The 26,136-nt window shown below is 44.6% G+C and overlaps 2 protein-coding genes across 4 annotated transcripts in view; one reads left to right on the top strand and one right to left on the bottom strand.

Moving 5' to 3' along the window:
• Positions 1 to 3,033: 3,033 nt before the first annotated feature.
• Positions 3,034 to 8,506, top strand: TMED1 (transmembrane p24 trafficking protein 1). The gene is made up of 4 exons (XM_069975494.1): positions 3,034 to 3,461; positions 4,797 to 4,894; positions 7,259 to 7,442; positions 7,653 to 8,506. The coding sequence occupies exons 1-4, from the start codon at positions 3,300 to 3,302 to the stop codon at positions 7,869 to 7,871; spliced, it is 663 nt and encodes a 220-aa protein (XP_069831595.1). The 5' UTR covers positions 3,034 to 3,299; the 3' UTR covers positions 7,872 to 8,506.
• Positions 8,507 to 11,212: 2,706 nt separating this feature from the next.
• Positions 11,213 to 26,136, bottom strand: part of DNM2 (dynamin 2) — a 54,031-nt gene continuing 39,107 nt past the window's right edge. For 2 of the 3 annotated variants that reach the window (XM_069946707.1, XM_069946713.1), the window contains 6 exons: positions 25,867 to 25,976; positions 25,261 to 25,372; positions 24,234 to 24,398; positions 23,841 to 24,076; positions 23,448 to 23,696; positions 19,426 to 20,402 (listed from right to left, as the gene is read on the bottom strand). In XM_069946707.1, the coding sequence (XP_069802808.1) occupies positions 20,333 to 20,402; positions 23,448 to 23,696; positions 23,841 to 24,076; positions 24,234 to 24,398; positions 25,261 to 25,372; positions 25,867 to 25,976 (942 nt within the window). In that variant the 3' untranslated portion in view covers positions 19,426 to 20,332. Of the gene's footprint in view, positions 12,001 to 19,425; positions 20,403 to 23,447; positions 23,697 to 23,840; positions 24,077 to 24,233; positions 24,399 to 25,260; positions 25,373 to 25,866; positions 25,977 to 26,136 lie in introns of those variants that run through there. The other variant, XM_069946721.1, reaches the window with a different exon arrangement.

Below are 26,136 nucleotides of genomic sequence, written 5' to 3'. Positions count from 1 at the left end.
GGAAGGCAGAAAACAGGAAGTCCTGTGCATCCCAGGCCATCTGAGCGCTCACAGAGAGAAGGCAGTCAAGTGATTGACGGACACATTGAGCCGTGACTCTCTGTACTGGCCGGAATTCCTGTGTTTAGTCTGTTTTTTTTTTCAACCAGCACAAGTCAGAAAATCTGCCTTCAGGAGACTGGACCTGGATACAGTAAGTATAGCTGTTATATAGCAGCCTTCCGGAGACTGGACCTGGATACAGTATGTATAGCTGTTTTATAGCTGCCATCAGGAGACTGGACCTGGATACAGTAAGTATAGCTGTTATATAGCAGCCTTCCGGAGACTGGACCTGGCTACAGTAAGTATAGCTGTTATATAGCAGGGTTCAGGAGACTGGACCTGGATTTCTGGTAAGTTCAGCTTTGTTTTACAGCATGATAACAACAAAAAAATAATGAATGTATATTGCAAACTTGCTGTATACCACATCTACTGCTGATTTAGATTTTAAAAATTATAACGACAGTGACACTTTAAGGTAACTGGGATGTTTTCAAACTTGAACTTAACCCCTTAACGACAGATGACGTATATTTATGTCATCCTTATGCTAGGGGAGTTCAGAGGGGGGCCGTCCCTGTCTAAACCGCCGCAATCCCAACTGCTATTCGCAGTCCAATACCGCGGCCATTATCGGGAGCAGGCGATTGGCGCTCCCGCAAATTAAGACCGTTAAAGCGAATCTGTACCCACAATCTGACCCCCCAAACCACTTGTACCTTCAGATAGCTGCTTTTAATCCAAGATCTGTCCTGGGGTCCGTTCGGCAGGGGATGCAGTTATTGTCATAAAAACAACTTTTAATCCGGCAGCGCTGTGTCTAATGGCCGGGGTTTACATTTGTATATGCATTAGGCTTTCAAATCAACTGGTGTCAGAACGTTATATAGATTCGTAATTTATTTTCATTTAAAAATCTGAACTCTTCCCATACTTATCAGCTGCTGTATGTCCTGCAGGAAGTGATCTATTCTTTCCATTTTGACACAGTGCTCTCTGCTGCCACCTCTGTCCATGTCAGGAACTGTCCAGAGCATATATCTATTACCTAAAAGGGGATTCCTATTGGGGAGGGGGTAATAGCGAGGGGAGAATTACCAGGCATGATGGGAGTTGTAGTTTAGCGGCAGGTTGGGCAGCACTGGTGTCAGGCTGGGGAGACATAGACAAGACAGTGCACCCTGAAACTTGCCCCAACCAATGTTCCCTGCCTACTTGCCACGGACGACCCTAAACGGTCTCGGACAACCACGGAGTCGGTCCCTACACTGAGTAGGTGAACACACAAAACACAATGGAGGATAGTCAGCTAACCGAGTCAAAACCAAACGGACAAAGCAGTACAAAATCAGAAAGAGAGCGGAGAGTCAAATGTCAAGCAAAAGGTCAGAACACGGGCAGAGCAATAGCAAGGGGATTAGGACAGGGAACGCTGGGAAAAGGAGCAGGGGAGCTGGGACTAGTGTGATCTAATAGCCAGCAGGGAAGTGAGGAGCTGGCTGCCTTTTATCCAGGATAAGAGACCAGGTCCAGCAGCTGATTGGAGCAGCCCTGATCCCAGCACCAAGCTCAGCTGAACAGACCTAGCAGTGCAGTAACCCTTGCAATGCCAGAAGTCTGACAGGCAAGGCAGGTGTGGCTGAAAAGTAAAACACAGTTCATTCAGTGCAAACACAGAAATTCAGCGCTTCCTCGGCCGCCCGGCACGGACTGAGGAGCGCAAAGTCACATTCCTAACAGCTGGGCTATATACTGTGTATAGGATGTGTTGAGGACGGCACTTCCGTGGTGGTGGTGTAATAGTAAAAAGGACCTGGCACTCACCAGATAATGTTGTAATTTATTGTAGTGCAGAAAGCATCAGGTACAAGAAGGGCTCGTTTCGGCCAAGCCTGGTCATGATTGGCCGAAATGCGTCCTTCTTGTACCTCATGCTTTCTGCACTACAATAAATTAGCAACATTATCTGGTGAGTGCCAGGTCCTTTTTACTATATACTGTGTATAGTCCTGGGAGAGTTGTAGACAGTTTGTATTCTCATGTTTATTCTTCTACTATTATGTCTTTGTATTATTATTATTATTATTATTACTACAATATAATTTAATAATAATAATAATAATAATAATATCACCACCACACACATGACATTGTATTATATTATTGTATGGTGTTTTATATTGTATTATATGGTGTATTATATTGTATTATATTATTGTATTGTATGGTGTATTATATTGTATTATATTATTGTATGGTGTATTATGTAGTATTATATTATTGTATTATAGTATTGTATTGTCTGGTATGGTGTATTATATTGTATTATTGTATTGTATGGTGTATTATATTATTGTATGGTGTATTATATTGTATTATATTATTGTATGGTGTATTATGTAGTATTATATTATTGTATGGTATGGTGTATTATATTGTATTGTATTATATTATTGTATTGTATGGTGTATTATGTAGTATTATATTATTGTATGGTATGGTGTATTATATTATAGTATTGTATGGTTTATTATATTGTATTATTGTATGGTATGGTGTATTATATTATAGTATTGTATGGTTTATTATATTATATTATTGTATTGTATGGTGTATTATATTATAGTATTGTATGGTTTATTATATTGTATTATTGTATGGTATGGTGTATTATATTATATTATTGTATGGTTTATTATATCGTATTATTGTATGGTGTATTATATTATTGTATTGTATGCTTTATTATATTGTATTATTGTACTGTATGGTGTATTATATTATTGTATTGTATGGTGTATTATATTATTGTATTGTAAGGTGTATTATATTATATTATTGTATGGTTTATTATATCGTATTATTGTATGGTGTATTATTGTATTGTATGCTTTATTATATTGTATTATTGTACTGTATGGTGTTAGTGATCCGTGTCCGTGCTGTGAAGCGTCACGGAGCTGTCAGCTATCGGATCCATAGGTCGCGCAGACAGACGTGCAGCCTCCTCCATAGGTGACCGGCTCCGCCACCAATCTCATTGGTACAGGTCAGCTTCTTATCCTTACATGGGCGATCAAGCGAGGGGCGGTGCCTCGCTACAATATCCAATCAGCGAGCGGAATTACTAGAGTGATCGCCGCTTTCGCCAACGAGAAGTCAAAATAAAGTTACTGATAGGAGTCTGAACCAATGAGAGGCGGAGCTGTGTACGGAAGCCGCCTCGGAGTTGGAGAAGGGTTTTAGCCGATCTTATGGCTTCGCTACGCGGCCTGGTGTTTCTGCTGCTGCCCCTGATCTCAGCGGGGATAACCCAACCCCAGGACTCGGAGCTGACCTTCCTGCTGCCGGCCGGGAGACAAGAGTGCTTCTACCAGACAGCGCTATACAATGGCAGCATGGAGGTGGAGTACCAGGTAATGTCAGAGAGGTGTATGGAGGGGGATACTGCAGAGCGGCACTCACTATTCTGCTGGTGGGGTCACTGTGTACATACATTACTGATCCTGAGTTATATCCTGTATTATACTGCAGAGCGGCACTCACTATTCTGCTGGTGGGGTCACTGTGTACATACATTACATTACTGATCCTGAGTTACATCCTGTATTATATTCCAGAGCTGCACTCACTATTCTGCTGGTGGGGTCACTGTGTGCATACATTACATTACTGATCCTGAGTTACATCCTGTATTATATTCCAGAGCTGCACTCACTATTCTGCTGGCGAGGTCACTGTGTACATACATTACATTACTGATCCTGAGTTACATCCTGTATTATACTTCAGAGCTGCACTCACTATTCTGCTGGTGGGGTCACTGTGTACATACATTACATTACTGATCCTGAGTTATATCCTGTATTATACTCCAGAGCTGCACTCACTATTCTGCTGGTGGGGTCACTGTGTACATACATTACATTACTGATCCTGAGTTACATCCTGTATTATACTTCAGAGCTGCACTCACTATTCTGCTGGTGGGGTCACTGTGTACATACATTACATTACTGATCCTGAGTTATATCCTGTATTATACTCCAGAGCTGCACTCACTATTCTGCTGGTGGGGTCACTGTGTACATACATTACTGATCCTGAGTTATATCCCGTATTATACTCCAGAGCGGCACTCACTATTCTGCTGGTGGGGTCACTGTGTACATACATTACATTACTGATCCTGAGTTATATCCTGTATTATACTGCAGAGCGGCACTCACTATTCTGCTGGTGGGGTCACTGTGTACATACATTACATTACTGATCCTGAGTTACATCCTGTATTATACTCCAGAGCGGCACTCACTATTCTGCTGGCGGGGTCACTGTGTACATACATTACTGATCCTGAGTTATATCCTGTATTATACTCCAGAGCTGCACTCACTATTCTGCTGGTGGGGTCACTGTGTACATACATTACATTACTGATCCTGAGTTTTATCCTGTATTATACTCCAGAGCTGCACTCACTATTCTGCTGGTGGGGTCACTGTGTACATACATTACATTACTGATCCAGAGTTATATCCTGTATTATACTCCAGAGCTGTACTCACTATTCTGCTGGTGGGGTCACTGTGTACATACATTACATTACTGATCCTGTAATATACTCCAGAGCTGTACTCACTATTCTGCTGGTTGTGATTTGGGTTATAGTAATGTAATGTAGGAATATACTGTGTATATCAGTTTTATACCTTGTACACTGATGTCACGTCATGTGACTTTCTCTCCAGGTGATTGGAGGAGCCGGGCTGGACGTGGATTTCTCGGTCACCACCCCGTCTGGGATTCTTCTGATCATGGAGCGGAGGAGATCTGATGGCGTCCACACGTAAGTATTACCACCACCACCGGCGCTCTGCTTCTAGTCTACACCGCGATGTGTGACCCTAAGGGCGGCCACTGCTGGTGACTTATCTCACTGACCTTTCACCTCTGTTACCTGCTGAAGAGATTTAAGGTTATCAGAGCAACATCTTGAAATACCTGATAGGTAACTATGTGTCCTGTATAGACCCCAGTACACGAGGGGGAGGGGCACAAGTAACTGACCCGCAGTGAGACTAAAGAGAAAAGAGGACATTGAATATTATACAGGCAAACTGCCTCCAGCTACCAATAACATCTCAGCTCCCATCTCATTCCTAGTCCCCAGCATGGCTCCCATCTCATTCCTAGTCCCCAGCATGGCTCCCATCTCATTCCTAGTCCCCAGCATGGCTCCCCCTCTCATTCCTAGTCCCCGGCATGGCTCCCATCTCATTCCTGGTCCCCAGCATGGCTCCCCATCTCATTCCTAGTCCCCAGCATGGCTCCCATATCATTCCTAGTCCCCAGCATGGCTCCCATCTCATTCCTAGTCCCCAGCATGGCTCCCATCCTATTCCTAGTCCCCCAGCATGGCTCCCATCTCATTCCTAGTCCCCAGCATGGCTCCCATCTCATTCCTAGTCCCCAGCATGGCTCCCCCTCTCATTCCTAGTCCCCGGCATGGCTCCCATCTCATTCCTAGTCCCCAGCATGGCTCCCCCTCTCATTCCTAGTCCCCGGCATGGCTCCCATCTCATTCCTAGTCCCCAGCATGGCTCCCCCTCTCATTCCTAGTCCCCGGCATGGCTCCCATCTCATTCCTGGTCCCCAGCATGGCTCCCATCTCATTCCTAGTCCCCAGCATGGCTCCCATCTCATTCCTAGTCCCCAGCATGGCTCCCATCTCATTCCTACTCCCAGGCATGGCTCCCATCTCATTCCTAGTCCCCATCTCATTCCTAGTCCCCAGCATGGCTCCCTGTCTCACTCCTAGTCCCCAGCATGGCTCCCATCTCATCCTAGTTCCCAGCATGGCTCCCATCTCATTCCTAGTTCCCAGCATGGCTCCCATCTTATTCCTAGTCCCCAGCATGGCTCCCATCTCATTCCTACTCCCAGGCATGGCTCCCATCTCATTCCTAGTCCCCATCTCATTCCTAGTCCCCAGCATGGCTCCCCATCTCATTCCTAGTCCCCAGCATGGCTCCCATCTCATTCCTAGTCCCCAGCATGGCTCCCTGTCTCATTCCTAGTCCCCAGCATGGCTCCCATCTCATTCCTAGTCCCCAGCATGGCTCCCTGTCTCATTCCTAGTCCCCAGCTTGGCTCCCATCTCATTCCTACTCCCAGGCATGGCTCCCCATCTCATTCCTAGTCCCCATCTCATTCCTAGTCCCCAGCATGGCTCCCTGTTTCATTCCTAGTCCCCGGCATGGCTCCCTGTCTCATTCCTAGTCCCCAGCATGGCTCCCATCTCATTCCTAGTCCCCGGCATGGCTCCTATCTCATTCCTACTCCCAGGCATGGCTCCCATCTCATTCCTAGTCCCCAGCATGGCTCCCTGTCTCATTCCTAGTCCCCAGCATGGCTCCCATCTCATCCTAGTCCCCAGCATGGCTCCCATCTCATTCCTAGTCCCCAGCATGGCTCCCACCTCATTCCTAGTCCCTAGCATGGCTCCCATCTCATTCCTAGTCCCCAGCATGGCTCCCATCTCATTCCTAGTCCCCAGCATGGCTCCCACCTCATTCCTAGTCCCCAGCATGGCTCCCATCTCATTCCTAGTCCCTAGCATGGCTCCCATCTCATTCCTAGTCCCTAGCATGGCTCCCATCTCATTCCTAGTCCCCAGCATGGCTCCCATCTTATTCCTAATATCCAGCATGGCTCCCATCTCATTCCTAGTCCCCAGCATGGCTCCCATCTTATTCCTAATATCCAGCATGGCTCCCCATCCTATTCCTAGTCCCCGCCATGGCTCCCCATCCTATTCCTAGTCCCCGCCATGGCTCCCCATCCTATTCCTAGTCCCCGCCATGGCTCCCCATCCTATTCCTAGTCCCCGCCATGGCTCCCCATCCTATTCCTAGTCCCCGCCATGGCTCCCCATCCTATTCCTAGTCCCCGCCATGGCTCCCCATCCTATTCCTAGTCCCCGCCATGGCTCCCCATCCTATTCCTAGTCCCCGCCATGGCTCCCCATCCTATTCCTAGTCCCCGCCATGGCTCCCCATCCTATTCCTAGTCCCCGCCATGGCTCCCCAGCATGGCTTCCATCTCATTCCTAGTACCTGGCCCAAGTTTAGTAACACTGGTATAAAGTATTGGCCCAGGTAACACTACATGGATTCCCCCCATCTCATTTTTATACTTATGTTCTGCGCAGGGTGGAGCCCACGGAGGCCGGAGACTACATGATTTGCTTTGATAACTCCTTCAGCACCATCTCAGAGAAGTTGGTGTTCTTCGAGCTGATCTTTGACAGTCAGCAGGGGGATGACGAGCCGGACAGCTGGGCGGATATAGTGGAGCCGGATGAGCTTTTGGATATAAAGATAGAAGACATTAAGGTAACGCTAATCCCACACACCGGGGGATCAGATCCATTACGTCCGCGTAAAAACTCGGCAAGACGAGAAGGAAAATAATCAATACAGTGCAAAATAAAAGCTTCCTTATATCCCCATAGAGCTTAATAGGAGAGCTCCTCATGTTATACCATAAAGGATCAGCGCCAGGAACTGATACATTGACCTCATTGTCCCCTCTTCTTCCAATAGGACTCTATAGAGAGTGTAAAGTCTAGGCTGGAGCGCAGCATGCAGATGCAGACCGTCCTCCGAGCTTTCGAAGCGCGAGACCGCAACCTACAAGAGAGCAACCTGAGCCGGGTGAACTTCTGGTCGGCCGTGAACCTCGGGGTGCTGGTGGTGGTCGCCTTCCTCCAGGTCTACATGTTGAAGAGTCTCTTTGATGACAAGCGCAAGATCCGGACGTAGTACCAGGAGACTCTTCGGTCCGCTGTGGTCCACACAGTCTTCCACCAGAGCCAAGGACAACAAACTAGAACTAAGAGTCACAACATCCAGATTCGGAAAAAAATAAAGAAAATTACAAAAAATTCTCAGAAGCACAAGGACGTCCTGGATGTCCGTGGGTGCCGTCACCTCTTCATTGCCTTAGTGGGGTCTTCTCATTTCATCCCTGATCCATTCACCGTGGAGGAGTCAGATGGAACTGATCCACCAGGAATGGAAGAAGCCTCGCCAACCTACCCAGTCATGGACTCCCATCCTCCTCTTTCGGGTTTTTGCAATATTGAGGGCCTCCTTATCCTCCTCTCATGTGGTCAGACATAACCCATAATCCATTCTAGGGTTCCTAGTTGACATACGGGTACTGCTCCGAGACCCCTGCACGCCTGCCAGGATTGTCTTCCTATTCTCAGTATGTGGTTTCCAGACTGTAGCTCTTTCTTCCCCTCTCATAGCAGGAAGTCCCAGCACCATCTCTCATCACCAATGGCTATACTCGCCCATACCCTTCTCCCTCCATGTTGGTCATCTGAGAAATGAAGAGTCTACTGTATCTCAAAACGTATTACGGCAGATCTCACAGTAGCCAAGTGCATACGGCCACCTTCAGGATGTGAATTTGCTCCCTCTATGGGGCTTCCAGCAGTACTGCAGCAAATCTCACCAATGTGCTCCGCCAGCACCAGCGTCTCCTCCTTGGCTATGAGTACAAGACTCTGAAGATGCTGAAATTATGAGATTATTATTTTTTGTTTGTTTTTCGTTACTGATTGTTTTTGACTTTTGTCTTATGCAAACTTCATGATTTTCTTGTTGCCACGATCATGTCAAGACTAGAAAAACATGGTTGCCTCCTTCCAGAAACAGCGCCACCCTGTCCACAGGATGAGTCCGGTATTGCAGCTCATGTCACATGAAAAGAAGTCGTGAGCTGTAGTACCACACCCAGCCTGTGGACACATGTGGCGCTGTATCAGAAATAAAGACAGAAGCCATGTTTTCTTTAATCTGGTACAATAGAATTTAAGGGGGGCACGGGGTTAACTTTACACTTGTTTGAGGGCTTTTATATGACTATGAACCACATTGCTGCTATGAAGAAGTTTTGTATTTTTATAGCTCCTCCTCAGTGCCTGCTCTTTGAATAGCAATGGGCCTTCTTTGTGACGTTTACGGTTTTTATTGTGTTATGTATTGTGTTTATATGGAGAAAAGACACGAGGGAAATGGTACAGATCTGGTATCCAGTATGTTTGGGATTGTATGTATATCTGGCCAGAGCAACGGGAATTAAAGAGAATTAAATTTAAAGAGAATGATCTAATCTGTCCAGGAGAGACGAGTTCTTGCTGGTTCTAAAAACCTTTTTAGTTGTTTGACCTGTTTTCCTTACTCATCTGTTCTCTCAAGATAACCCCGCCTCCTCACTGTGACATCATATGTTCTGGCAAGATAACCCCGCCTCCTCACTGTGACATCATATGTTCTGGCAAGATAACCCCGCCTCCTCACTGTGTGACATCATCTGTTCTTTCAAGATAACCCCGCCTCCTCACTGTGTGACATATGTTCTACCAAGATAACCCCGCCTCCTCACTGTGTGACATCATGTTCTCCCAAGATAACTCCGCCTCCTCACTGTGACATCATATGTTCTGGAAAGATATTCCCGCCTCCTCATTGTGACATCATCTGTTCTCCCAAGATAACCCCGCCTCCTCGGTGTGTGACATCATGTTCTCCCAAGATAACCCTGACTCCTAACTGTGACATCATCTGTTCTTCCAAAATAACCCCGACTCCTCACTGTGTGACATCATCTGTTCTCCCAAGATAACCCCGCCTCCTCACTGTGACATCATCTGTTCTTTCAAGATATCCCCGCCTCCTTACTGTGTGACATCATGTTCTCCCAAGAGAACCCCGCCTCCTCACTGTGTGACATCACCTGTTCTCCCAAAATAACCCCTTCTACTGTGTGACATCACCTGTTTTCCCAAGATAACCCCGCCTCCTCACTGTGTGACATCATCTGTTGTCTCAAGATAGCCCAACGATGAAGCATTGCTTACCTCCCCCCATGCCTGTGATGCGCTGCCTAACCGGCTCCAAGACCCCACCCCCCGGCATTATTCTGGCATTGCTGTGAAGACGTCACCCTGCATCCTGCCAGTCACTGACTGGATGAGCAGGCGGCTGTCCACCAGCTGGTTCGTGACGTCAGCTCTGCTGGGTATCCCAGAGCCCGGCGGGGGTCCCAGAGTGGCGATCCAGTGCTGGAGAGGTGAGATAGTATAGTTTATGTTTCCTCCTGCAGTTTGAAAATGTTTTCCTGTGGCCGGACTTCTCCTTTAAGAGACATTCACACGTTCCTTGCATAGTCTGTACAAGAGCCATGCCTGTTGCTAGGTCCTTCCCTGGAGGGATATCTAGTCCCGTATTTTGAGACTCGTAACTGATTCTACACGGACTCCATTTGCATTTTCCCAGTCTGTATATACGGACGATGCGCTACGGAACAGATTTCAGAACTCCTGACATCATTAAAGAGAGCCATTACTTCCTATGGGAGGTTTTCACTCGGCTCTATATACAACTCCTATAGCGTTCAATGGCGAGGGCCATAGACAAGTGTAACCACCATCCCACTGACTACAAGTGGTAATAATTGGCAAATAGGTAACAGAAGCTCTGATCTCTGGATAGGCAACATTTCCCAGAAGTGGGATGAACCGGAATGAAGCATTTAGGGTAGGTTCACACTATGGAATCCACCCAGAGTTCTGTTGGATTCCATGGCTCACGGCGGCGCGCATATCCACCGGCTTCATAGACACCATTCTATGGCTAGGTTCGCATTTCGCCAAAAGAATAGACATGTCAGTTCTTTCAGCGGAATGCGAAATCCGCCCGGCCATAGAATGGTGCTTTATGTCCTGTAGGAAATGATGTATTCTTTCCCGTCTGACACAGTGCTCTCTGCTGCCACCTCTGTCCATGTCAGGAACTGTCCAGAGCAAATCCCCATAGAAAACCTCTCCTCTCTGGACTGCACAGAGAGCACTGTGTCAGACTGAAAAGAACACACCACTTCCTGCAGGACATACAGCAGCTGGTAAGTATGGGAAGACTGGACATTTTTAAATAGAAGTAAATTACAAATCTATATAATCTTCTTCCACCAGTTAATAGGAAAGAATTTTATGCTGCCAGAGTACCCCTTTAATAGGTATGCCAGAATGTAGTTTTTGTTTCTTTCCCCCTCATGATGTTTGTTATATAGTGAAAGGATTTAAGGCATGGGCCATGGTTAAAAGATTTTATTAAGAAGATACTCTAATTTAACCATCTTATACATCATACAGAATCTTCGTTAGTTTGTACAAGCATCTTCTCCCTTTGATTCTCACAATATAATTATCCAATAGAATATAGATTAGTGATCAGCAACCTGCGGATCTCCAGCTGTTGTATGACTTCTATCTCCCAGGCTGGGGGTCCACCCATATAGATCTTGGTGGTTTTCCAGGTCAAGGAACTATGGGTTATTCTGTCCATTGTTCATAAAATGGGAAAACCACCAAGTCCTATACGTGATCTCAATGCCAGCTACAGCATTATAAAAACACTCCCCGAGTAGGTACGGTAGATGCCGACTGATTTTTACAAATCCCACCTCAATGTAGACTGCACCACAAAGGCAGCCTCGGGTAACGTCTTAATTTCGACCTCCCCAAATATACAGAAGTCGATGACACCAGGTCTCCTTCCCGTATGACCTTCTGGAAATGGCGGCTTTGGATGTCTACGGAAGCAATTGGTCTCAAAGTTATGGACAGAGTGGTTGGCCACATGTGACCATATTGGTCTAACTCCTTGTCTTGGGCAACTTTGATGCCTCTTAAAGACTCAAGAGTTGGATTGAGATAGTCTCCTGTACATCCATTTATGTATAGGGGAAGGTTTTTTTTTTTAAAAAAAGTAGACAAGGCAAGTCCATAGAAGAGACCCGAGTGTAAGGCCCAATGCATCCCATACGGAAGGACGTCGTCACCAGAACTGAGGCTTGGCTGGGGCTGTTGGAGGTGGTCTTCTGCATAGAAACACAAATGGAGACTGCAAAATTAGATACAGAATAAATAATGAGGCTCAAATGTAGCAAGTGCAAATTCCTTTCTATACATAGGTAGATCAGACTCCGCCCCCGAGGAGCCGAAATTTCTTAAAAAAACAAACATATATGCCGTATAGTAAACGGTTAAAATTGTGAAAATCCTGGTGGTCTGGCACGCCACAAGTATGAAGATAAATGGACAATTGGAATTCTGGCTTGGTATCCCGGGCCCTTAATATATTGCGGGTTGCCTGTAAACTCTGATTGTCTGACATACTATTAATTGTGTATAATCTTGAATTCTTTTTTTTTTTTTTTTTTTAAGGCCCACACCAATCAGGATAGAACATTGCATTCAATGGGATTCTACAATTGGAACCTTTTGAATATGTATAACAATAGGCATGGGGCTATTATCAGTAACAGTACAAGTAGTAACCAGTGGACACAGGCACACCCACCAGTATTCATATCTCATACAATTTGTCATTGCTTTTTAACATGAAGGGGGAAGATTTATAAACGCTGCTCTCCTGGCGTATGCAGATTTGCATGGCGTACACCGGCCGTTTCCCCTCCTCAACTGATGTGCGGGCGGGGGTGGCCATGTGCCTTTTGGTAAATCCGGACAGTGAAAAGAGCGGGGCTTTAAGACTGAGGCCAGCCTTTATAAATGTACCCTGAAATGTATAGTAATATTAGTCCCCGCCCCCGAGGAGCAATTAATGCTTTATATGGTCTTTCACTACTAAGGCAAGGTGGAGGCTCTGACCAAAAAAAAATCAATGTACATTGTATCTGATCCCTGAAAAAAAAAGAAATGGCCACTAGACTCTAATAAGCTGCAATAGTAAAAGAGGTATTCTGATTTTGGTTATTCTTTGTTATGATGGGAATTGTAGTTTTGCAACAGCTGAAGAGCTGTAGTGTGACGCCTGTGATGTAACAATATCAGGCAAGTTATTTTGATGGAAAATCTCATCAATGGGATACCCCTTTCCATCACCTACATATTACCAGACCGTGTAGCCAAGAATGACGTCCCGAGGCTTTGCTGGGCAGTATGTCACGTCCACAGCTCTATGCTAAGGAGAGTCCTCCAGGGAAGCACACCAAGTCATTACAGAGCGGCTGGTAAAGTCATGATGAACCCCATCGAATAAGGTCCAATTCCTGTGGTGACTGCTTTCACAATACGTTTAGGAGTCATACCTACAGATACCTCATAGCTGTTCACAAAGCTGTTCAGCTCTGTGAAAACGTGAGCCTAAAAGGAAAATATGATTTTTTAACTTTGCAAACAGCCATGGAAATGTGCAGCCCCCAAGGAGCTTTCTACTAAACTCATCTAGTGGAGTCTACAGCCAGAATTATATTTCCTTATCCATTCATCAACCAATTGAATGATCTCTTCAGTGAGTAGTAGTTATAGCCTACAGGTAGCTTCACATAGTTTTTGTTTGCCCCCATTAAGGGTGCGTTCACACCTACAGAATCCGCAGCGGATCTGAAGCAGATTTGATGCTGTGTTCAGTTATTTAAATGAAATCTGCTGCGGATCCGGTAAGTGTAAACACACCCTAAAAGGGAACTTTTTTTTTTTTTTTTTAATCAACTGGTGTCAGAAAATTATATAGATTTGTAATTTACTTCTATTTAAGAAATCTCCAGTCTTCCAGTACTTATCAGCTGCTGTATGTCCTTCAGGAAAATACATTCTTTCCAGTCTGACAGTGCTCTCTGTTGCCATCTCTGTCCATGTCAGGAACTGTCCAAAGCAAGAACAAATCCCCATAGAAAACCTCTCCTGTATACAAATCTACATAACTTTTTGACTCCAACAGATTTGAAAGACAAAAGATTTTCCCCGGAGTACCCCTTTCTTAGGAGTTTGCCAAAAATAAATATGGCTTCTTTATTCCAGAAACAAGCCTATATGGCAATTACTAAAACATACATGATCTATGGATGGCACCTTGATTTCAATGGCAGCTGTGTAATGCTTCATGTGTCCTGTGGGGGTGCTGCAGAGAAACTGGACACTTCCTACCAGGTTTCTTCACTGATCACTAGTAGTGTAGGTATATGTGTGGCATCCTGGGATCAGAGGAACTGAGAAGGGTGAACCCACTTGCTCATGGCCGCCACTTATGGTAGGTGTCTGGCAAGGGCCTTCCCGAGGGGTTGTCTAGCGAAAATCTTTTTCTTTCAAATGAACTGGTGTCACAAAGTTAAGTAGATTTGAAATGTACTTCTATATAAAAATCTCCAGTCTCCCCATACGTATCAGCTGCTGTATGTCCTGCAGGAAATGTTTTATTTTTATTCAGCCACAGTGCTCTCTGCTGACATCTCTGGCCGAGACAGGAACTGTCCAGAGCAGGAGAGGTTGTCTATGGGGATTCATAGAAAACTGAGATAGAGTACCCGTGTCAGCCAGAGAACACTGCAGGACATACAGCAGCTGATAAGTATGGGAAGACTGGAGATTTTTATATAGTAAATTACAAATCTATATCACTTTTTGACACCAGTTGATTTGAAAGAAAAAGATTTTCGCTGGACAACCCCAGGGTTGGGCATGATGGAAAAATCACTGCAGAGTGCCGACCCCTTTGTTCCCGAAAAGATAAGACGCAGCAAGAGCTCTCTCGCTGCGGCTTACCCCTCCCCATAGAAAAAAAAAAAACATTTCCGTGTAGGGAGGACAGACAGACAAACAAACGTTCAGCTGTCACTAATTTAAAGTGTTTGGGGACCTCAAGCTCTTCAAGGAGTAGAGGGCAATTCTTACAGTACATGCCATATACCAGGAATAGAAGGTGCTGCACATGTAACCTCAGAGACAGCTCATTGACTTTCTACCCCAATAGTAAGAGTATTGCTTCACAAGCAATAACCTGCATGTAATGGAACATATCATAAATACTCTCGACCTGCAGCGCCTCCACAGGGGAAACTGTGCATTACATGTTAGGTTCAATAATCTGCAGTAACGCACTAAGGTGCATGTCCTCCTCTCGCTGTAGACGCTCTTCTGTAAATCATCCACATCCTCAGACGAGGGGAAAGACTTTCGGGAAATGATTGACAGCTTGCCTGGTTATATTCAGTAACTTCAACCAGTATTTATAGGCAGCATTAAAAGGGGTTTTCCACTCAAACATAACTTTTGATATGTTGCTGCCTATGGTGAGACTAACAATTCCTTCCATACTTGTTATGTTCTGTATGTATCTATTAAGTCTCCTTGCTCCAGTTCTCAGCTGCTGCTTTCTGCTGGAGACACAAAAATCTGTGTGAGCTTTTCTCTCTGTCTCCCCTCCTCCTCCCTTCTGAGCCAGATGATATAAACAAGTCCCTGGCAGGCCCTATCTGCAACATTGTAGCATCTCTAATGCTGGGAGGGTTAATCACGAAAAGTTTATTAGTAGAGATGAGCGAACCGGGTTCAAGTTCGAGTCCATCCGATAAAGCTTTAAGGTTGTCTGGAAAACATGGATACAGCCAATGACTATATCCATGATTTCCACATAGCCTTAGGGCTTTATCCAACTTCAGCAGCCACCGCTAATCAAATGCCGAAAGTTCGGGTTCGGATGGACTCGAGCATGCTCCAGGTTCGCTCATCTCTATTTATTAGCAACCTGACCTTAAAATAACCATCCTAGCGTTACAAAGAAGCTACAATGTAGCAGATACAGCCTGCCAGGGACTGACTTACATCAGGTGTCTCAGAAGGGAGGAGAGAGAAAGAAAATCTCACACACAGTTTTTGGTGTCTTCAGCAAAAAGCATTAGCCGAGAACTGGGGGAAGGGGACTGAACAGATAATAACAAGTATAGAAGAAATTGTTAGTCTCACCATGGGCAGCAACATAACAAAAGTTAAGTTTGAGTGGAGTTATCCAGCCTTAGAAAAACATGGCCACTTTCTTCTAGAAACAGCACCACTCGCCTCCAGCTCAGGTGTGGTTTGCAATTAAGCTCCAGTCACATCCATGCAAATCATGCACCAGAACTAGAGACAAGAGTCTTGTTGTCTCTGCAAGAAAGTGGCCATGTTCTCCGAACGCTGAAAAAAAATGTCTGCTTTCTTCTACAAACTGCACCACCCATGTCCTCAGTTTGGGTGTCGTACTTCAGTTCCATTGAAAGGAATAGAGCTAAATTGTAATACTACACATAACCTGAGAACAGAGGCGGCACTGTTTTTGCAAAAAAATAAAAATAAAAAAATAAAATGAGCTGTTATTTTTCTAATCTTGAGTAACCCCTTTACGTAATGTTTTATCCACGTACTGTTATTACAGTGCTGCTAGGCCTTACAGCTGTGATAGAAGATTGGCTCCTGCACGGATTCTGCTCCCATTCACATATTTCACGATGACATCTGCATTCCTGGTCAGCGGATTCATAGAGCCAGGAAATAACCACACAGTACTTGTCTGTGAGCGCAGGCATCAAAGCCAATGCATAGTTATAAAAGAACAGAGTGCAATACTGCCCTCTACTGGGAGAATGGAGGAACAGAATATGGGCAAGAGAAGTAATAGGAGGAGATATTGGGAGGTTATATGGAGTAATAGGAGGAGATATAGGGAGGGTATATGGAGTAATAGGAGGAGATATAGGGGGATATATGGAGTAATAGGAGGAGATATAGGGGGATATATGGAGTAATAGGAGGAGATATAGGGGGATATATGGAGTAATAGGAGGAGATATAGGGGGATATATGGAGTAATAGGAGGAGATATAGGGAGGATATATGGAGTAATAGGAGGAGATATAGGGGATATATGGAGTAATAGGAGGAGATATAGGGGGATATATGGAGTAATAGGAGGAGATATAGGGGGATATATGGAGTAATAGGAGGAGATATAGGGAGGATATATGGAGTAATAGGAGGAGATATAGGGAGGGTATATGGAGTAATAGGAGGAGATATAGGGGAGGATATATGAAGTAATAGGAGGAGATATTGGGAGGTTATATGGAGTAATAGGAGGAGATATAGGGAGGTTATATGGAGTAATAGGAGGAGATATAGGGAGGTTATATGGAGTAATAGGAGGAGATATAGGGGAGGATATATGAAGTAATAGGAGGAGATATAGGGAGGTTATATGGAGTAATAGGAGGAGATATAGGGAGGATATATGGAGTAATAGGAGGAGATATAGGGAGGATATATGGAGTAATAGGAGGAGATATAGGGAGGTATATGGAGTAATAGGAGGATATATAGGGAGGATATATGGAGTAATAGGAGGAGATATAGGGAGGATATATGGAGTAATAGGAGGAGATATAGGGGGATATATGAGTAATAGAAGGAGATATAGGGAGGATATATGGAGTAATAGGAGGAGATATAGGGAGGGTATATGGAGTAATAGGAGGATATATGGAGTAATAGGAGGAGGTATATGGAATAATAGGAGGAGATAAAGGGAGGATATATGGAGTAATAGGAGGAGATATAGGGGAGGATATATGGAGTAATAGGAGGAGATATAGGAAGGATATATGGAGTAATAGGAGGAGATATAGGGAGGTTATATGGAGTAATAGGAGGAGATATAGGGGGGATATATGGGGTAATAGGAGGAGATATAGGGGGGGTATATGGATTAATAGGAGGAGATATAGGGAGGATATATGGAGTAATAGGAGGAGATATAGGGAGGATATATGGAGTAATAGGAGGAGATATAGGGGATATATGGAGTAATAAGGGGAGATATAGGGGGATATATGGAGTAATAGGAGGAGATATAGGGAGGATATATAGAGTAATAGGATGAGATATAGGGATGTTATATGGAGTTATAGGGGGAGATATAGGGGGTATATATGGAGTAATAGGAGGAGATATAGGGAGGATATATGGAGTAATAGGAGGAGATATAGGGAAGGTTATATGGAGTAATAGTAGGAGATACAGGGAGGATATATGGAGTAATAGGAGGAGATATAGGGAGGATATATGGAGTAATAGGAGGAGATATAGGGGGGATATATGGAGTAATAGGAGGAGATATGGGGGGGTATATGGAGTAATAGGAGGAGAGACAGTGTCACCACATGATATAGTAATAGCCATATATGAGAATACACACACCTATAGTAAGGAGACAGACACCCAGAAGTGAAATCACCGACCACCAGGAGGATGAAGTTCCCTTTATTTTAGTTTATTAATAAGGTACAGAATCGGGGAGGTAAATTGTACACAGTATTTCTCGGTAGTAACAAACCAGCTGCTCCTTCACAACTATATAAAGAGCAGTCACAGAGTCCATGGTGCTCCCCCCTTCCCTCTGTGACTGATGAAGCGCAGACATGGCAGTGGCGCCCCCTCTGGAGAGGACAGCAGTGCAGAGCATGACCACTACTGCCGTCCTTTCAAGAAGGATCCTCAACTGGGCCTGTTATTATACACAGTAAAGGCAGCTCTTCGGGCGTTTCCTAAAAACCTTCACACCCCTTTGTACATTAGACCCCAATTCATAACCCAAGCCCTGACTGTGGCTGCCCCCATGTGGCGGCTTCAGTTAGAGGAGGGAACAGTGGATATAACTGTACTGACTGCTTGTATCGGGGTCATACCATGGCTTTCATACCAATCCTATGCTGTTCTATAAACTCCTCTCTCGTTAGAAGTAGTTTAGTTGTCAAAGGATCAGTCAACAGATTGGGAAAAGGTAAACTGCATAGACCAGGGATAGGGAACCTTCAGCCCTCAAGCTGCTGCAAAACTACAATTCCCATCATGGCTGTCCAGAGATGATGGGAATTGTACTTTTGCAACAGCTGGAGGGCCGAAGGTTCCCCATCCCTGGTCCAAAGTACATGTGCATTAAGGAAATCTAAAGGAATAGCTGCAGGCTGTATAAGGTGTATGGGAAATTTTAAGGGGTCATTCCAGGATTAGAGAAGAAAAAAAAAAAACAAACAAACAGCTACTTTCTTGCAAAAACAGCACCACCCCTGTCCTCAGCTTGTGGTATTACAATTCAGCTGCAAAACCACAATCTAACGAACTAAGAGTGGTGCTGTTTCTGGAAGAAAGCGGCCATATGTTTTTCTTAGCTTGGATAACCCCTTAAAAAATGGGTAAGTCATTTTTTTCCTTCAAACCAAATTTGGTACATAAATTTGTAATAGATTAGTAAAATCTATTTAAAAAGCTCAAGCCTTCCAGTACTTATCAGCTGCTGTATGTCCTGCAGGAAGTGGTGTATTCTTTCCAGTCTGACACAGTGCTCTCTGCTGCCACCTCTGTCCATGTCAGGAACTGTCCAGAGCAGGAGAGGTTTTCTATGGGGATTTGCTACTGCTCTGGACAGTTTGACATGGACAGAGGTGGCAGCAGAGAGCACTTTGTCAGACTGAAAAGAATACACCACTTCCTGCAGGGCATGCAGCAGCTGATAAAGCACTGAGATTTTTAATTAGAAGTAATTAACAAACCTTTATAACCTTCTGGCAACAGTTGATTTGAAAGAAAAAATAATGCTGAAGTTCCCCTTTAAGCCTATACCATACTGTCACAGCCTGCCCTAGTACAAGCAGTCTGTACAGTCATCGCCCCCTTGGTGTCCCAGCCATGTCCGTCTTCCCTGCTCCTCTACCTCTCACCCGTAAAGCATACAAGGCACTGATTTATAGAGAATTTCAACTCTAAATTCTGTAGGAAAGAGAAAAAAAAATAATCTTGGGAGGACACAGGTTTTATAGAGACTGTTAAATATATATGAAAATTAATGCAATTTTTTTTTATCCTGAAAGATCCAAAAACTGTACAAATCATTAGGATAGAACCTGTATACCCCAAGCTCGGAATCGGCAGAACCTGCTTAAATACTCAGAGGTGGGAAGGGGAAGGGTTACTGGAGGTCGTGTATATATATTACATCTGGCGGATGTTATATGAGCAAAGCCACCTTTGCTGTTGGGGGAAACTACAACTCCAAGCATGCCCTGACAGCGAGCTGTAGTTTCCGCCAGCGGCTGAAGAGCCACAGTCGCCAGATGGTACCAATACCGGAAGGCCGCCCTTGCTGGAATCTGCATCAGTTCCCAGTCTCCACAAGCAATTCATCGGTCTATACTGGATCACGTGGCGGTCTGTAAAGTCTAGTCCTAGCAAACAGGTTGGCGGCAGCGGCGGTGGCGACAGCGATTTAGGCCCCCCGGAGCGGAACGGCGTCTGTCTGTAAAACGGAGATAGACACCCTGCGCATATATCCCCTCTCCCAAATAAGGACTGCAAACGCTCTATACTCTCCCCGCCCGAGGCTTAGTCTAGTAAGGAGGGCTCTGCAGGGCGGATTATGGTGGGCCGATTTGGGGCGGCGGGAGGTCTCCGGCTGCAAAATGGAAGAAGAAGAATAAGGGGGGAAAAAATAAAAATGTGAGGTTTAGGGAAGTGATAGAGAACAGAGAAAGATGGTTAAGGTGCGGGAGTCATACAGGACACATCACTGCTGGGTTATCATTACATTCTATAGGAATCAGATGGATAGTGCAGATCTCTGTACATGAATGATATATAGGGGGTGGTCCGCCCTGATACCTCCTCTATGATCCTGAGAATACAGAACTGCTGCTGCTCAGGAACATCTCACATTCCGCACTAGTGAGCGCTGCTCTGGAGTATAATACAGGATCAGTAATATAGAAAGAGCTGTGGAGTTTGGGTCTAGCGATGGCACAAAGAAAATCAGAATTACACAACATATTACGTGTGGAACGGAGGGTGTGGTGTATTATGCGACTTGCCCATGCAATTTGGTGTATGTTGGAATGACATCACGGAAGTTAAAAACGAGAGTACGTGAACACATCCATGATATTCGGCGGGGGATGGAAACAGATGATATGTCAATGTTGAAGGCAATCCCAAGACACTTCAAAATGTACCATAATGGAAATGGAAATCTATTGAGAGTAAGAGGCATCGATAGGGTTCATGTTGGCAATAGAGGAGGAGATTGGAAGAAGACCTTGGCACAGTTGGAAGCTAAATGGATCATGAAGGTGGACTGTGTAAGTCCCAAGGGTTTAAATGAAATGTTGAGTTTTGCCCCTTTTTTGTAATTATGTACATAGTTCTATTATCCTAGAGGAAGACATAGGTTAGCGTGTTCTCTGGGGTCCTTTGTCTATATTGGGTATACTGGATGTATACTAATATTTTTATCTTTTTGTTTTATTTTAGATTTTAGTCATATTGTCCTGCTCGTTTAGGAAGGTAACCAGTGGAACATGAAGAAGCGGATGCAGCCATTGAATACCAACTCCAGATATACTTAACAAAAAACTTTTTTTTTTGAAAAGACCTTTTATAACCATTTTTTACTTAGTTTTTGGATCATGTGTATTAACTTTGGTAGTATTACAGATTTATTCACTTGATCAGGTATATAGTTTATTCATTGACCCACTTGATCAGGTATCACGTATTGACTAGCTATTTTTCATTAGTTACACACATTCAGCATTATATTTGATTCATATTTGCACACTGGGTATTATTTACTTTATCATTCATTAACATATTCACTTTTTTATATATCAGTCAACACTAATCATGTATTATATTCACTATTTTTCACTTGACACTATTCACTTTGGCATTATACACACATGTGTTTTTTGTGTTTTTGATTTTGCACCACATTGGTATACTTATATTACTTATTAGTTTGCAGTTGTTTCATCCCACTGTATATCACAGTAGTCATTTTTGCACTTGTACGTTACGTACACACTTCTAATGAAATTAACATAATTTTTGTATATTTTGTAAATATTGTTTGGGGTGGTATAATTATCATTATATATTTATTCATTATATTCTTATTTCACTTGATCATGTATATAGTTTTATCTATTTGACCCACTCGTATTATTCACTTGCACACATTATTATATTATTACGAGACATTTTTCCAATTGAGTATTGATTTATGCATTGTATTCTCCTGGGGGAGCGTCTGACGTCAGGACGCCGCGCGGTGACGTCAGTCCACGTGAACGGAAGAGGGAGGCGTCTAGATACCGGGAAACCACATAAAAGCGGCAGGTTTAGAAGGACTAGCACACCTCCGTGAACAAGCAAATCGCGAAATGTGCGTTGGAGGCGGTACAGCACGTGCATTACATCAGGTACAGTCAGTGGGACTTGGGGGGATACATTCCTTATTGTTTGGAACGGCTCTTGAGCACACTTAGCACTTTATGTTATACCTTACTAGGGGTGGTGCAATAGTGACTTGGTCTACTATAGTAATTGAATAGTGGAGCCCGATTGCAGTGAGACAAATTGGTTATGCTGCGAGTTGTAGTCCCTCCATAGACTACTTGCACTTTATACTTTACATACTTAAATTATATGTGATTGAGTGTATCATGTTTACAGATTAATGACTGTACCTCTATGTGCATACTTCCCCACCTTGTGATCAATTTTAATATATTTTATGGATTGTATTTTTTGGTTGTTAATAAAGTTATTTTGATTTGTGATACTAAGAATTTTTGCCTCTTTTTGGTAGGAAGTATTATGTTGGGCCTGAGGCGGGCTAGGGTTGTTTTGTAGGAGTTTACAGGATCAGTAATGTAATGTATGTACACAGTGACCTCATCAACAGAATAGTGAGTGCAGCTCTGGAGTATAATACAGGATGTAACTCAGGATCAGTAATGTATGTACACAGTGACTGCATCAGCAGAATAGTGAGTGCAGCCCTGGTGTATAATACAGGATCAGTAATGTAATGTATGTACACAATGACCTCATCAGCATAATAGTGAGTGCAGCTCTGGAGTATAATACAGGATGTAACTCAGGATCAGTACAGGGATAACTACTCCATGTATATGTTGACTCCTCTGTTTGTATAGATTATGGGGGAGATTTAGCAAACATGGTGTAAAGTGAAACTGGCTCAGTTGCCCCTAGCAACCAATCAGATTCCACCTTTCATTTTCCAAAGAGTCTGTGAGGAATGAAAGGTGGAATCTGATTGGTTGCTAGGGGCAACTGGGCCAGTTTCACTTTACACCATGTTTGATAAATCTCCTCCTATATGTATAAATACAGATAGACATAGGCCTGAGACCTTACACTACAAATTACCCCGTTGTCCCTTGTAGTGTTCTGTAGACACAAGGCTCAGTGTATGGTAATGTACTCTATATCAGCTTATACTCAATAAAAGTGTTCCCCAACCTGTAACTTGTATCTATTATGTAGGGGTCACTCACAGTATATATAACATATAGATTAATGGATCAGCAGCAGCTGCTTTGTGCAGATCATTCATCTACAGAGATACAGCACTGCAACCAGCTAATGTCCTAGGCTGCACACTGTCTATAGGCCGTGCATTATCACCATCATTTCTTACCTGGGCACACCAGGGGGTACACCCGGGGGTATACGAGCCGGCCGGGATGGGATCTGTGGAGGTGCAGAGAATGGGTCATTGGCAGCGATAGGGAAAGCAGCCGCAGGACCTGGGCGGGATGGGATGGGGGGATAAGCAGCGCCCCCTGCAGGTACAGGGATGAGTGGGGGACCAGGAGTTGGGCCTCTCACTGCAGGCGGGCGGCTTGGAGGCATTATGGTGGAAATCGGTCTCCTCTGTACATTTGGGCTGGGAAAAAAAATAAAACAGAATAAATTTAAGTTTCTAGGATTGGAGCCACGTGGCCTCCGTTGTATCACATGACAGGAAGACCATGCTCAGTTAATCATGGCAAGGATAACAGAGTGAAATATCCCGCCCTATAGTACAGACCTGTGTCCGCTGGTGGAGTTCTGCAGCCAGGTGTCATCCACGGGTGGGGGGACAGGGGTGGTGATGGTGCTAGTGGTAATGTCACCGATGATATTCAGCGCCTCCTTCAGTGCATGGTACATCCTGAGCATTTCGTCTCGTCGCTGAGCCTGGTCTGCGGACTCCTCCATGAGGCTGTTCTGGTCGGTGGAGGAGTACAGATACGCCAGCAGCTCGGAGTGAATGAAATCCTTTGTCTGCAAAAGAGGAGGAAATGACAGAATCCCGGGGTCACGACACTGCCCCCCGCAGGTCACTACAAACAAGTGTACCAGGGGGACGCATGGGGGAGACGCAACACTGCAGAGAACACAAATGACATGGCGTCAGATCAAGCTGTCAGGGAGAACTCACGTTGTTGATCATGAGGTGCATTATGGTCTTTGGCATGAGGTCCCGGATGGACTTGTTGATAATCGCCATGTAGGAGTCCACCAGGTTTCGGATGGTTTCCACCTGTCTCTCCAGCTGGGGGTCCATGGAGAAGGTGTTTTCCTGGACTTCATCTTCATTCTCTGTCTGCGGGTCAAAATAAAAAAAAAAAAAAAAAAAAATACACATCCACAATCCACAATACCTCTCTAAATGTCCCACAACTACACAGGGCATCTATATTACCCCCCTCTAAAGGTCACATGACTACACAGGGCATCCATATTACCCCCCTCTAAAGGTCACATGACTACACAGGGCATCCATATTACCCCCCTCTAAAGGTCACATGACTACACAGGGCATCCATATTACCCCCTCTAAAGGTCACATGACTACACAGGGCATCCACATTACCCCCTCTAAAGGTCACATAGCTACACAGGGGATCCATATTACCCCCTCTAAATGTCATATGATGACAGTTTCTAGCTCGTGTCACTTGGGGTCACATACTGTGGGTATATAGACTGTTGCCCCAAGGAGGCGACACTAAGCAAATTAAAAAAAAAAAAAAAAAAAAGTGTCAGCTCCTCTCATCCAGGCTAAACTGCAGGCACTTCATACTACTCCCTCTAAATATCACATGACTACACGGGACATCCATACTAGTCTGAATGACCATCACATGACATACAAGGGCATGTATACTACTCCCTGTAAACATAACATGACTGGAAAGGGTGTCCACACAACTCCCAACATGTCACATGACTACACAGTATTACTGCTCACTGTCAGGGTGCCCCCACTATTCCTGACACTGTGTCCTTGCACCTATTCTATGCACACGTAATATTACATAGCAGTACACAGGGGGCACAATACTGCGGAAAATTCAGTGTATGAGTGTGTACTGTGGCACTATGGTGTATGGACTGTGAGCTCTAATAAAGAATCAGGAGCCTCTTAAGGTTCCCTGCATCTATTATATGGTACCAGCACCAACCTGGTCTTTCTCAGGGTAGACGCCAGCTCGGAGGAAAGAGGCTTTCCAGCTGTCCACATCCTCCTGGGAGTCGCAGGCCAGTTCTATCTGACGCAGGTCCTTATATACGTTCCTGGCAAAGGAGATAGTCATTCAGTCTCTTTATAAAAGCACAAAAGGTGCAGTACACATGCCCCGTGTTACCCAGGATCAGACGTCATAAGGAAATGCATGGTCTGCATGTTCGCAGTTTACAATTTTTATACGTACATATGTTTGCAACAGAAATAATGGCTGCAAAAGTAGACCCAGCCTTTAAAAGGGATCCCCGCCTTACAGAATTTATAGGCAGGGGTCAGACTCCAGGGACCCCCAACAATCAGCTGTATGAAGGTGGAGCTTCTGCAGTGTTCCCTTCTTGCCTCTCTCTATGATTACTAGTGGAGGTGTATAGTACTGCACAGCGGTTATATTCAAGTGCAAGGACAAGCAGAAGCTCTCGCTGGGTCCGGACCCCCACCAATCTAATTCCCGGAGGACAGACCCCCAATCCTGTAAGGCTGGAGAACCCCTTCAACAGGAGAAAATACATACAAGTCTCCCCCACTAATGCTATCGACAACTTACCGACTTTCAGTGTTGAAAATAGCAAAAATGTGTTTAGTGGACATGAATCCCTTCTCCACATCTCGGATCTTCAGGTTGTCCAGAGGCAGCATGTACTTCTTCTCTTTCTCCTGCAGGGGGCACAGTAGAGCCGGTCAATGTTATGACCAAGCGGACAGGAAACTGGCACAGATGTAGCGGTGCCGAGCGCTGTGTAGACTTATTACTTGGCAGCTTTTTACCATCTTATGGTATTTGAAGCGCTAATTGGAGCAATAACGTGTCGCCCGA

This window comes from Dendropsophus ebraccatus, chromosome 1 (genome assembly GCF_027789765.1).
Source record: "Dendropsophus ebraccatus isolate aDenEbr1 chromosome 1, aDenEbr1.pat, whole genome shotgun sequence".
Taxonomy (NCBI): Eukaryota; Metazoa; Chordata; class Amphibia; order Anura; family Hylidae; genus Dendropsophus; species Dendropsophus ebraccatus.
This window is presented reverse-complemented; position numbering and strand designations above follow the sequence as displayed.

Excerpts from the sequence above, each read along its gene's own strand:
- TMED1 (XM_069975494.1), top strand. The coding sequence starts at position 3,300 with ATGGCTTCGCTACGCGGCCTGGTGTTTCTGCTGCTGCCCCTGATCTCA. Across the intron at positions 3,462-4,796 it reads GCATGGAGGTGGAGTACCAG|GTGATTGGAGGAGCCGGGCT; the intron begins GTAATGTCAGAG and ends CTTTCTCTCCAG. Across the intron at positions 4,895-7,258 it reads AGATCTGATGGCGTCCACAC|GGTGGAGCCCACGGAGGCCG; the intron begins GTAAGTATTACC and ends TGTTCTGCGCAG.